The sequence below is a fragment of the Narcine bancroftii genome, chromosome 6, assembly GCF_036971445.1.
Source record: "Narcine bancroftii isolate sNarBan1 chromosome 6, sNarBan1.hap1, whole genome shotgun sequence".
NCBI lineage: Eukaryota > Metazoa > Chordata > Chondrichthyes > Torpediniformes > Narcinidae > Narcine > Narcine bancroftii.
Window position 1 is genome coordinate 201,271,473 of NC_091474.1, and position 13,871 is coordinate 201,285,343.

Here is a 13,871-nt window from a genome sequence, read left to right on the forward strand (position 1 = left end):
AGTCATGTAACATTGATTGAGCTGTTCATAATGAAAAAAGTTTGTATAACTGATTATATTTCTATTCCAACTCTTCCAGATGTTGTGCTGAAAGTGAACAAAACAATGAATATAGAAAGGTGACGTCTTTTGAAGTCCATTGAGAACTGCGATCGATTCTGGAACGACAGTACTTAGAATCTGGATTTACTGTGCTTATAGAATCTGGGCTAAACCGTTTAAAGTTCAGAATTTGTTGTAAAATGGCTCCTGTCAATCCTGTTCAAAACATTCCCTTCAGAATTGTTAATTAAACTTGGGAACAACTTTGATTTTCAGGATTTTGTCATCATTTTTTTTCAAAAATTGATAAACAGTGGTTAAGAAATTAAGTGGAGTGATCTTGATCCTATTTTTAACCTTTGGTGTGCAATTCAAGATCATGAAAAGACCAAATAAACATCGTCAGCTCCAGTTCTTCAATCTCTTCAGCAGGAAACCTAAATCGAAGTCCAAGCTGGAGATGGCCGCATTCACAGTTGAGGGAGTAAACGCTAAAACTGAGAGTGCAGATGAGAAAAAGCTGTCCTCCTCTAATAGGACAATACAGTCCTCCAGTAACGAACAGTTATTGGGCACTTTAGAATGTCCACTCTGCCTTCTTAGCCAGCCTCGATCCCAATTCCCGGAGATCATTTCTTGTCATCATCGTTCTTGTCTGGATTGCTTACAGCAATATTTGAAAATTGAAATTACAGAAAGTAGGGTCAACGTTGCCTGTCCAGAATGTTCAGAATTGTTTCATCCATCAGACATCCGTATGATTCTCAGCAATGGCACTTTGATGGAAAAGTATGAGGAATTCATGCTGCGAAGATACCTTGCATCTGATCCAGATGCTCGATGGTGTCCCGCACCTGATTGTAGGTATGTACCATGTAAATAGTTATTCTGATTCATTTATGTGCTCTTAATTAATGGGTATGGGAGGATGCTTATGTTTCTGAAACAACTTCTTTTGGTGAACATGTTTGTCTTTAGCTTGCTAAAAACAGTGCGCATGACAATATTTTCAGATGCAACCATGTTTAATAATTTAGACATACATATGTAAAGAGATAATTCCCTTGAGTTTGTTTAAGGTCATACTGAAGAGGTAATAGACTAGAATCTTTAGCTATGCTGAGCTATTTAGGAGAAACTGACTTGCCCCACCTTCCTCAACTCCACCTGCTTGGGCTGGGAGGTGAAGACAGTACAAGGAGCAAGGTGATCAATTTTGTAGCATGTGTACCCTCTCTCTCTTCAGGCAAACAGAAAAGCTTAAACAATTCTGCAAGTAACTAGCAAGGAGTTATATAATTGTTGGTGAATCTTGGAATAACTTGCATATGGTGATTTACCTTAGTATTCTAACTACAAGGATTTATTGAGCTGCATTGTTTTGCTTTGCTTTCTTTCCTTCAAAATGATCTTCAAGTTTTGTTCAAGTTCTTGCTTGATAACATAGACGGTGCATAAACATACCATTGTTTTATAGTATTACGTTGGTAATTTCATTCTTGAGAAGAATGCTTGTGATTAATTTTTAGACATACAGATGATAACAGGGCCTTCTGGCCCAGAAGCCCATTTGCACCCAATTAACCTACAATCCCCATGCATTTTGAAGGGTGGGAGGAATCCGGAGCACCCAGAGAAAACCTGTGCAGGCACAGGGAGAACCTACAAACTCCATACAGACTGTGCTGGATTCAAACCCAATCTAACCATGTTAGATTTTTTTAAAATTTAGACTTGCAGCAAGGTAACAGGCCATTTCAGCCCATGAGTCTGTGCTGCCCAATTTATCCCCAATTAACCTACACCCCCAGTACATTTTTGAACAGTGGGAGGAAACTGGAGTCCCTGGAGAAAACCCATGCAAACACGAGGAGAACATACAAACTCCTTACTGACAATGTGGGACTTGAACCCGGTCCAGCCACAATCACTGGCGCTGTAAAGGTGTTGTGCAAACTGCTATGCCAATAGGGTTGCCCCTCTCTAACATATGAACCAATACTGAAGTAAGAGATATATGAAACATCATCTTTCCTTCAATTTGCATGATTATCAAATTGATGTTGTTTATACCATTTAAATGTATTCTTTTTGTAATTTAATAGATTCTTGAGTCCCACAGGCCAGATTAGACTGTACCTGGGAGAATGCTGGATTATGACTCTGGTTATGAATAGGAATATTTTGTCTCTGAATTATTTTTCATATGCCATGAGACACAAGAGAATTTGAAAATATTATTTACAGTTGTTTTTATTATGTATAAGGATTCCACTCAACTCTTTTTGCCTGTCCTCTGATTAACTTCAGCCAACCTTATAATTCTCTCATTTCATTTTGTTAGTATCATAGATTTAATGATCAAGAAACCATTCAGGTGACTTATGGGTCCGAGTGCTGATTGTTCAAGTGTTACATATTACTGACTCTTGTGTCTTGGTGTGAGCTTGCAGGCGCCTCAGATTGAAGAGACTGCCATCCGTGCGGTACCGGATGTAAACAGCATCTTCATTTTTGAGGTCTTTCATGGCTTGTTTCAGCATCATGCTGAAGAAGATTGAAAAGAGGGTTGGTGCGAGAACGCAGCCTTGCTTCACGCCATTGTTAATGGAGAAGGGTTCAGAGAGCTCATTGCTGTATCTGACCCGACCTTGTTGGTTTTCGTGCAGTTGGATAACCATGTTGAGGAACTTTGGGGGGCATCCGAGGCGCTCTAGTATTTGCCAAAGCCCTTTCCTGCTCACGGTGTCGAAGGCTTTGGTGAGGTCAACAAAGGTGATGTAGAGTCCTTTGTTTTGTTCTCTGCACTTTTCTTGGAGCTGTCTGAGGGCAAAGACCATGTCAGTAGTTCCTCTGTTTGTGCAAAAGCAAGCTCACACCAAGACACAAGAGCAACTTGTCTGTGAACTACTCTTTGCAGACGATGCTGCTTTAGTTGCCCATTCAGAGCCAGCTCTTCAGCGCTTGATGTCCTGTTTTGCGGAAACTGCCAAAATGTTTGGCCTGGAAATCAGCCTGAAGAAAACTGAGGTCCTCCATCAGCCAGCTCCCCACCATGACTACCAGCCCCCCAACATCTCCATCGGGCACACAAAACTCAAAATAGTCAACCAGTTTACATATCTCGGCTGTACCATTTCATCGGATGGAAGGATCTACAACGAGATAGACAACAGACTCGCCAAGGCAAATAGCACCTTTGGAAGATTACACAAAAGAGTCTGGAAAAACAACCAACTGAAAAACCTCACAAAGATTAGCGTATACAGAGCCGTTGTCATACCCACACTCCTGTTTGGCTCCGAATCTTGGGTCCTCTACCGGCATCACCTATGGCTCCTAGAACGCTTCCACCAGCGTTGTCTCCGCTCCATCCTCAACATTCATTGGAGCGCTTTCATCCCTAACGTCGAAGTACTCGAGAGGGCAGAGGTCGACAGCATCGAGTCCACGCTGCTGAAGATCCAGCTGCGCTGGGTGGGTTACGTCTCCAGAATGGAGGACCATCGCCTTCTCAAGATCGTGTTATATGGCGAGCTCTCCACTGGCCATCGTGTCAGAGGTGCACCAAAGAAGAGGTACAAGGACTGCATAAAGAAATCTCTTGGTGCCTGCCACATTGACCACCGCCAGTGGGCTGATATTGCCTCAAACTGTGCATCTTGGCGACTCACAGTTCGGCGGGCAGCAACCTCCTTTGAAGAAGACCGCAGAGCCCACCTCACTGACAAAAGACAAAGGAGGAAAAACCCAATACCCAACCCCAACCAACAAATTTTCCCCTGCAACCGCTGCAACCGTGTCTGCCTGTCTTGTCAGCCACAAACGAGCCTGCAGCTGACGTGGACATTTACCCCCTCCATAAATCTTCGTCCGCGAAGCCAAGCCAAAGAAGACTTAAGGACTATATATTTGCTGATTTAGTTTCCTCTGCTTTTCCATTCTGTTTTAGAAGTGTACTGTTCCAGGTATAAATCTATTCTATCACTGTTTTTGTGTATTAAATAGCATCTACTTGAAACCAATTTTTTTTTTGTCTTTCTGAATTTTTCTGCATTATATTTGACAGTCTTCTAAGTGTTTCTATATTGTCCTTTGATTAAGTGCATCTGGGATCCAAACTTTGATGAAATACACAAAAGTCCTGGAGAAACTCAACAGATCACACACATAAGTAAAAGGTAGCCAATGTTTTGAGCATGAATCCTTCATTCCATGTGGCCTTTTACCTCTTGTGGATGCTGCATGACCTACTGTGTTTCTCCAGCTCATGTACATAAAGATTTTATTTATTTACAGCCAAACATGGATTCTTTGGTACCTTCCATGCCACTTTAGGCGAACCTGACTGGAAAAGCTCTGATGTTTAAATAATAATTTTTGCTATGAAGTGTAAATTGCAGTTGAGGTTCTTTTTTTTTCTCTCGATCCATTTTGTACTCCATTTGGGACTGGCTGCAAAAAAAAAGGCAGTTTATCCCATATCAATAACAGCTTCCATTGCTCGCCCATGCTGTTATTTGATCACTATTCTTGTACCCTCCACGTGCAAAGCATTTTTTAAAAATCCTCATGCTACCTTCCCTGACAGAATTTTTTGTTTACTTTGCCATAATCTACTTCTAGTTTTTTTATTTAGCTGATACAATTAGGAGCATATATTTCTGAACTTTTTCTTACCTGATATATTGCTGACTATTATAGCCTTTTGACATTATGTATATTATAGTTCAGTATCTTTGTCATATTTCTTCTTTGTGCTGATACTATCTTTGGCTTGGCTTCGCGGACGAAGATTTATGGAGGGGGTAAAAAGTCCACGTCAGCTGCAGGCTCGTTTGTGGCTGACCAGTCCGATGCGGGCTCGTTTGTGGCTGACCAGTCCGATGCGGGACAGGCAGACATGATTGCAGCGGTTGCAAGGGAAAATTGGTTGGTTGGGGTTGGGTGTTGGGTTTTTCCTCCTTTGCCTTTTGTCAGTGAGGTGGGCTCTGCGGTCTTCTTCAAAGGAGGCTGCTGCCCGCCAAACTGTGAGGCGCCAAGATGCACGGTTTGAGGCGTTATCAGCCCACTGGCGGTGGTCAATGCCTTGTCTTTAGAGAAAATGTGTTTTCAGCTAATCCAAAAGCACATTTCTCAAAATGTTGTATTGTACACGTTTGTCCCTTGTATATAATGTTATTATGTTCTTTTTTGATTAAAGTTATTAGACATAAGAAAACAATTCACTAAATATTTTGAATATACATACACAATTGTTTATTTAAAATAAATTGTAAGATTATACAAAATGATTTTTAATCTTTTTGCATTATGTACTTTGGTCTAAATATCCTTGGAATCAGATTATGCTCTATATTCAAATGAAGGTTTATTTGTACACTTTATAATATCATTTGTTATTAGGCCATCTATTTCATGTGATACTGTATCTAATGCCTACAGCACCATATTTAAAATGCACCATATTTTTTTTAAAAAGCAGCTTAGAACAATTAGTTCATATCATTGTTAAGATATTTGACCATTAAATGTTGAATTAAGTCGGGCAAAACCTGTTTTCAAATTACAGTAATTACCCCATTAACAGATTCTGTTTTAAGATTATTTAAAAAAAACGTCTATAGTAGTCAAGTCTCCACAGTATTTTAATGACTGGCATCCATAACCATATAAACATTTATGGAGCGGAAACAGGCTATGTTGGCCTTTCGAGTCCACACCGGTTCACTGATTTTGTGCGCCCTCTTCAGGCATTGGTCCCAGTAGATCTTCATCAAAATTCAATTATCAAGAGCAGAATTGCTTTAAAACAGTAGGGTGGGGGAGAGAGAGAGAGAGAGAGAGAGAGAGAGAGAGAGATCCAGGAGTCTTCTTTTGTGTATGGCTACCTATAAAGCAGGTGTCTGTAACATGGTCATGTCGCGTATTGGTTTAGCACAGCTTTAGTCAGGGAATGGTGAAGGAGTCCTTGTTAATAAAATTCTCATTACTCGGCCTTGTTCATTATACCATCATTTTGAAATTACCTTTTGTTAAATAACGAAGTTGTCAACAGAGGTTCTAGATATTTATCTTTGTTGTTTTCTTGGGAATATGGGAAAAGACTGTGCATAAATACAATTCCTAATGTAGTTGTGTCTGAGTGGAGTGCTAACTTTTTAGTCTGCAAAGTAGTCTAACCCTTTTTCAAAAAGCTTACCACCACTGAATCATTTAATGTTGAAATCGACTGTGAGATCCAAACTTGGGAGAAAAAAGTCAAATTGGATTTTTATCACCACTTTTATTGTTATTTTGCTGATAAATGTAGTGTTATACAACCAGAATTTTTACTCTCTTTCCTGGAATCCATTCAGGTGGTGATTTAATGATTTGGTTGGGGCAATGAAATGGATTGACATTGAAGGACATTCTGTTGGAGCTGTCCCCTTGCCTGAAAATGCTTATCAATAGTACTTTGTTTTCATGTAATAGCTGACCCAGACCCCAAATGGATGTTTATGTTCACTGTTGCAAAGAATCAATCAACAAATGTGTTGGATGTAATTTAAGAATGTGACATCTTTATAGATACTTCACACAGTCTTTAAAATCCTTTTTTTTTGGAGTGGGAAACAATTTAGTATGGCTGTTCTCATTGCAACTTCATCTTGTTGAACAAATTGTCACAGCTTACCACTCCTAGTTATTATTTTGGAATGTGAAATGATAAATAACTGTGTAATGTAAATTATATTACCATTGCTTTGTGACTGCGGCATCTTGTTTTTGAAACTGATCTATTGTTCACCCCGACTCTCCACAGTTATGGAGTAATTGCCAGTGGCTGTGCGACCTGCCCAAAGCTGAAATGTGAACGCTCGGGTTGTGCAACAGAATTCTGTTACCATTGTAAGCAAGTCTGGCATCCGGACCAAACATGCAGTGAAGCTCGTAAACAGAGAGATGTGTTTTTGGCTGGGGTAGAAAAACACTCTACCTCTCTTCTTCCCAGTGAAGTAACAGATAACGGTAAATACTCCCTTTGCTGGAAGTAAAATGTTTAATTAGTTAATTTGTTAAGTGTTCCAAACAAGAAATGTACTAAATTCATCAGTCTATATTTGAAATACAAGTGGTTGTGCTCTCCAGATAGGTTCACTGACAAGGTTACTCACTGCTGGTATCCATCAATTCTAAATCCTATATGGGTTAGCAACAATTAAATTTTATAACAAGCTGACTAATTTCTGGAACTTGATGACAAAAAAAATCTATGTACACTGTTTGAGGTATTTAGAGCTTCATTATTTGTGTGCTCTCTTTAACAGTCATGCTTTAGTGCAGTATTTAGTAATGTTTCCATTTTGTGTTGTATTAGAGTTGTTGAATAAACTTGTTAAAAATGTTAAATTGGTTATTGCTCCAATCAAGAAAGTTTGTTTACTTTTGGTATATTTTCTCCATATTAGAGTTGGAAACGGAAAAGGGACTTAGTGGCCTATTGGTATAAATTTGACACCTTGCAACTCAAATCTTCAAATCAATACAGTATTAGAGTAAGCCACACAAGATGCTGGTGGCCAAATAGGTGCACAACTTATGTCTCCACCTCCTTGTATGTTTGCTGGCTTTATTTTTGTCTTGTTAAGATGCTAAATATTTCGACTGTGGCTGTTTGGATTTCCCCCAGACACTTTCTTTGTTGCAGAAAAAATCCTCACTTGAATGATTCTGCCAAAACTGCATTTGCTTTCCGTTTCGATGTGTGGCCTCCAAACCTCTATGAAAATGTGTTGCAATGCAGATATTCCACTTCGTTTCATACTTGATCCCTCTTTCTCCAAAGTTGATATCGAGAACCAGATCAAACAAGGAATGGTGGCTGAAATGTCCTTTCTTTGTCAAAGAATTCCTATTTTACAGTTGTTTATTCTTCTGTTTAAGTCAATGGGTTTCAAAATGCCCTCTTAAATGCACATTCCACCTTAAGCAATCTCTATGCTATAAGTGCTCTGTGATTAGTAAAGGATTACTTACGGTTGTATGTGAGTGGAAAGTAAAAGTTTGAAAACCACTGTTTTAATCATACCACATTGACTCATTATGTGCAAGTTTCATAGCTCCAAAGGAAATGAGCCAATGACATTTTTCCTCAAGCAAAATATTTCAGTAACGATTAGGACCAGAGCAGTGGTTCTCAGCCTTCCCTTCCCACTCACATACCACCCAAAGTAATCCCTCAAATATCACAATGCTTTTATGGCATAGGGATTGCTTTAGGTGGAATATGGGTTTAGGGGGCAGTTTGAAAACCACTGGGTTGCGTTAACACAAACAAAGTGATTAATTGAAAGTGAGAAATGAAATAAATAAGGTTACAAAAAGATACTAAGAAATGCATTTCCTGACCCCATAAACCATAATTGAGATCATGTTTCTTAATAAGTTTAAATGCTTTGCTGTGGACTGAAACAAAAGAGAATGAAATATATAAAGTTTTAGCATTTTCCATTTGGTGTAATTTTTAAATTTTATTGAAGAAAGTATATCAACTGGAACATTTCAGTTCCTGTTCTTTGTGAGGAATTGAGAAACAAGTTTCAATATTTGTCCACCAGAGCCTTGCAAAGTGTCCCAACGATTAAAGATATCTGAAGTTTCTTTAGGTTCTTGTTGTTAGCTATACAGTTCAGAGCATTGAATTTTGATGTCCATGTTACATCTGTCAAAAAATAAGAATGGATCAAATGCAATTAGCAGTATCACCTCGTTAAGAGTGATAATGTATTTAAAAGGAAACCCATCTTCCTGCCTGCTGCTGATATTATTTATTTGCATTTCCTTTCTGTTGCTTGATTTGATTGATTCTTGACTACCTATTAAGATTTTACATTTACATTCCAAGTAAAAACAATCACATTACACTACCAAAATGGTAAATTTAATTAGTCGCTTGCTCGACTCATGGTGACTGAAGTTTTGAATCAATTGTGTTTTAGACTTTTTTGAAAGTCAATTGTAATAGTACTACAGGTACACAATCCTTTATCCTGTCATCTAAAATCCAGAAAGCTCCAAAATCCGGCAAGTGAGGGGGAGAGACTGACAGCGCGAGTCAGGCGGGCGAGGGAGAAAGACGGCAGCACAAGTCGGGGGGGTGAGGGGGAGAGACTGGCAGCGCGAGTCGGGTGGGCAACCGGCAGCGCGAGTCGGGCAGGCAGGGGGGTGAGACCGGCAGCGTGAGTCGGGCGGGCGAGGGGGTAGGGGGGTGGGGGGAGACGGCAACACCACTGGAAGGGGGGGATGGTTGCAGTAGCACAATTCAAGTGGGTTTAAATCTGGCTTTCCGAAATCCGGAAAAATCCGAGATTCGGGACACGCTGTCAATAGACAATAGGAGCTGGAGTAGGCCCTTCGGCCCGTCGAGCCAGCACCGCCATTTTACAGATCATGGCTGATCACTACTATCAGTACCCCTTTCCAGCCTTATCCCCATAACCCTTAACTCCTTTGCCCACTAGAGTCTTATCTAACTCTCTTTTGAACATAATCAGCGAATCTGCCTCTACCACCCTCTGTGGCAGAGCATTCCACAGATTCACACTTCTCTGGGTAAAAAAATGTTTTCTCATCTCCGTCCTAAAGGGCCTACCCTGTATTCTTAAACTATGCCCTCTAGTCCTCGTCTCCCCCATCATTGGGAACAAGTAATCCGACTTCATCCTGTCTATCCCCCTGATAATTTTGTATACCTCAATCATGTCCCCCCTCATCCTTCTAAACTCCATCGGATACAAGTCCAGTTTTTCTAGCCTTTCAGAATATGTCAACCCCGCCATCTCTGGAACTAACCTTGTAAATCTGCGCTGCACACCCTCTATAGCTAGTATGTCCTAGTATGTCCTTCCTCAAAATTGGAGACCAGAACTGGACGCAATACTCCAGGTGGGGTCTCACCAGGGCCCTGTACAACTGCAGAAGGGCGTCTCTGTTCCTATACTCCAATCCCCTCTTTATGAAAGCCAACATGCTATTAGCCTTCTTCACAGCTTTCTGAACCTGCATGCTAGTCTTCAGTGACCGGTGAACAAGTACTCCCAGATCCATTTGCTCCTCCCCACTCCCTAGCTTTTCTCCATTTAAATAATACTCAGCTTTCCTATTATTTCCCCCAAAATGGATAACCTCACATTTGCTTACATTGAACGTCATCTTCCATTCAGCAGCCCACTCCCCCAACCTGTCCAAGTCCCTCTGCATTTTCCTGACATCCTCCTCACACCCCACACCGCCACCCAGTTTAGTGTCATCTGCAAATTTGCTCATGTTATTAATAATCCCCTCATCCAAATCATTTACATAAATTACAAACAACTGAGGACCCAATACCGATCCCTGCGGCACTCCACTCGTCACATCCTGCCATCCTGAAAAAGACCCGCTTACTCCAACCCTTTGTTTCCTATTTCTTAACCAATTTCCTATCCATGTCAGCACCTTACCTCCAATACCATGCTCCCTGATCTTGCCCACTAGTCTCCCGTGCGGTACCTTATCAAAGGCCTTCTGGAAGTCCAAATACACCACATCCACTGGCTCTGCCAAGTCCACCCTCTTTGTCTTATTCTCAAAAAATTCCAGAAGGTTAGTCAAGCATGACTTACCCTTAAGGAATCCATGCTGACTAGCCCTTATACTATTATTTCTGCCTAAGTGTTCTGCTATTACTCCTTTTATGATAGATTCCAATATCTTCCCCACCACTGACGTCAGGCTGACCGGTCTATAATTTCCCGTTTTCTCCCTCCCTCCTTTCTTAAAATTCGGCACCACATCAGCCACTCTCCAATCCTCAGGGACCTCCCCCGAATCTATGGAACTTTGGAAAATGTCGACCAGTGCCTCCACAATTTTCATAGCAACTTCTTTAAGCACCCTGGGATGCAGCCCATCAGGCCCTGGGGATTTATCAGCCCTCAGTCCCAACAATTTACTCACAACCTCCTGCTTCTGGATCCGGATATCCATTAGATCCCCTACTTCCCCAGGAAAGTTCCTCAAGTCTCTTGATACCGCATGACCACTACCCCCTAACTGACCATAACCTATATCCTCCTTGGTGAAGACAGTTGCAAAGTATTTGTTAAATTCCTCAGCCATCTCCTTGTTTCTGGTAATAATTCCACCCTTTTCCATTCTTAATGGACCAATTTTAGACCGAACCAATTTCTTCCTCTTCACATATTTAAAAAAGCTTTTGCTATCTTCCATTATATTATTTGCTAATTTCCTCTCGTACTTCATTTTCCCCTCTCTTATGACTTTCTTAGTTACCCTCTGATGCTCTTTGAAGGTTTCCCAATCCTCTAACTTCCCACTCCGCTTCGCTATCTTATACTTACTCCCTTTGGATTTGATATTGCACTTGATTTCATTAGTTAGCCACGGCTGCCATTTGCATCTCCTAGAGCCTTTCCTCCACTTTGGAATAAATTTGTCCTGAATCCTGTGAAAAATGTCCAAAAATGCCTGCCATTTTTCCCCAGTTGTCCTCCCAGCTAGTGTATCTTTCCATTTTATTTTGGCTAGCTCCTCCCTCATAGCTGCATAATCCCTTTTATTTAACTGCAGTACAGATGCTTCCGACTTCCTTTCTTTTTTCCTTTCTAATTGCAGCTCAAAAGTAACCATACCATGGTCACTATTCCCTAATGGCTCCCCTACATCGAGGTCACTTATTAACTCTGCGTCGCTGCACAGCACCGTCCAGAATCGACTTCCCCCTGGTAGGTTCCTCCACTAGCTGCTCCAAGAAAGTATCTCGTAGACATTCAATAAACTCACTCTCTTGTGTTCCTGCCCCCGTCTGATTATCCCAGTCCACCTTCATGTTGAAGTCCCCATAACTACCGTATTGCTACCACTTTGACATGCCACTCTTAATTTCTGATTTATACTTCTTCCGATATCTGAGCTACTTTTCGGAGGCCTGTAAATGACCCCCCATTATGGTCCTCGTTCCTTTACAATTTCTTAATTCTATCCAAACAGACTCTACCCCACCTGTTTCAATGTCTTTCCTTTCAAACGTCTGAATTTCATTTCTTACCAAGGGTTCCGGATAAAGGATTGTGCACCTGGGATAAACAAGAAATCTGCAGATGTATGAAAACTGGAACACACACCAAGTGCTAGAAGAACTCAGTGGATGATGGAAAGCAATGGACAGTTCTTTTTTCTGGCCTCGAACCCTCTTTTGGGAAGATAAACAATTTTGGTCTATTGATTTCCATGATGCTGCTTGACCCGCTAAGTTCCTCCAGCATTGTGCGTTGCTCCATTTTAATATAACACTGGACTATATTTCAGGTATGAAGATTACAGAAATAAATTGTGTCAATGAGAACTAATAGTTTTAAAATAATTTGAAAAATAAAACCTGTTGTGAATGTTTTTAAATTAATTTCTGTAATTAGGATATTTCAGTAGCGACAGCAAAACTGTCAATAGATAGCAACAAAGTTCACACCTATCCTCTGTAAGAATTTATTTTTAGAATAATTATCTAGAAGCACATTAAGTGACTATTATTTGAATTTAAGATCTTTTAAACTTGAGATCAAATTTTGGAAAAGGGGCTTGATAATGAAGTCGTTCATGAGACTTCGTGTCAACTCTTGGAATGAAGCCATTCAATTAGCCCATTGAAATGATATTGTGTATGATGAAATTTTGCAGTCTTGATCCAAAAAGTCGACTCTCCCTTTCCCTCCACAGATGTGGCTAACCCAACTGTCTTCTCCCAGCAATATGTTTTGTGGTCCAAATTCAATCATCGGCATTCTCTCCTGTGTCTCTATGATGACATTTTGTTTGGCAAGAAAAATAACTGCATTTTTGATGTATTATATCATTTGCAGTAACAAACATTCTTCAGCAATTGATGTTTAGGTTTGTTATATAACAGATTTTTTAAAATGTAAAATATTTATACTTGGGATGGTAATAGGTTTTGTATAATTACATGAGAATCCAGTAATTTGATTGAACTGTGAACTTCGGGTCTGCAGTAAACCTTCAGTTTAGGGAAAGTAACCTTTTCTGCCAATTGAGTCAAGTAGTGTGTTTGCAAGATTTGGTATCTGTTGGCTATTTGAACACTTTGTTTTAACTTAAAAGTTGTCAGACCTTTTTACTATTGCGATGAGAAAGCCATAGAACATTAATTGCAGCAAATGTGACATTACCACTGACAGACAAAAAAAGTGATCAAATTCTAGCCTATGTATTTAAAATTCCAAATGTATAACTAATTGGGTTGATTAACTGTAGATGAGCATTGTTAGGTGTGACAATGTGTATGTCAGTTAAGGTGCTATTTGTCCATTGATTTCTGCATCAAAAGCATGATATTGAGGTGAAGTATGAAAACATTTTTTTTCCAATCTAGATCATGCAAATTCTGAACTTCAAAATAATTATAGTAAATTATATTTAAGGCTCTTTCCCTGTGCTATTTAAAATATCTACTTTTATGTTAACTCGTGTGTATGTTTTATCAGCATTTCTCATTTATTTCTGTCCACATAGTTTGGAAGTTTTCAACGTATTTACAGGCTTAAAAACAAGAACAGAATCCAGATATTATTGAACTCTGTTGCCAAATGGGAACAGAAAAAAATCATGGCCAATGACATCAAATCATACTACTCCCTCTACAATGGACTCATTTACTGCTGTGACTAAACACACTAGACAACAGACTCCTCGAGGAGAATACATTTTATTTGGACTGAAATTTACTTGCTTACTATCTGCCAAGTATAACTTGAGGCTGGTTTTGT

The 13,871-nt window shown here is 39.9% G+C and overlaps 1 protein-coding gene across 3 annotated transcripts in view; it reads left to right on the forward strand.

Annotated features, from left to right (window-relative positions):
• The window catches only part of LOC138736951 (E3 ubiquitin-protein ligase RNF19A), a 104,794-nt gene that overhangs the window by 68,653 nt on the left and 22,270 nt on the right, over nucleotides 1-13,871 (forward strand). For all 3 annotated transcript variants that reach the window (XM_069887208.1, XM_069887210.1, XM_069887211.1), the window contains exons 2-3: nucleotides 80-906; nucleotides 6,851-7,056. In XM_069887208.1, coding sequence (XP_069743309.1) covers nucleotides 422-906; nucleotides 6,851-7,056 — 691 coding nt within the window. In that variant the 5' untranslated portion in view covers nucleotides 80-421. The remainder of the gene's footprint in view (nucleotides 1-79; nucleotides 907-6,850; nucleotides 7,057-13,871) is intronic.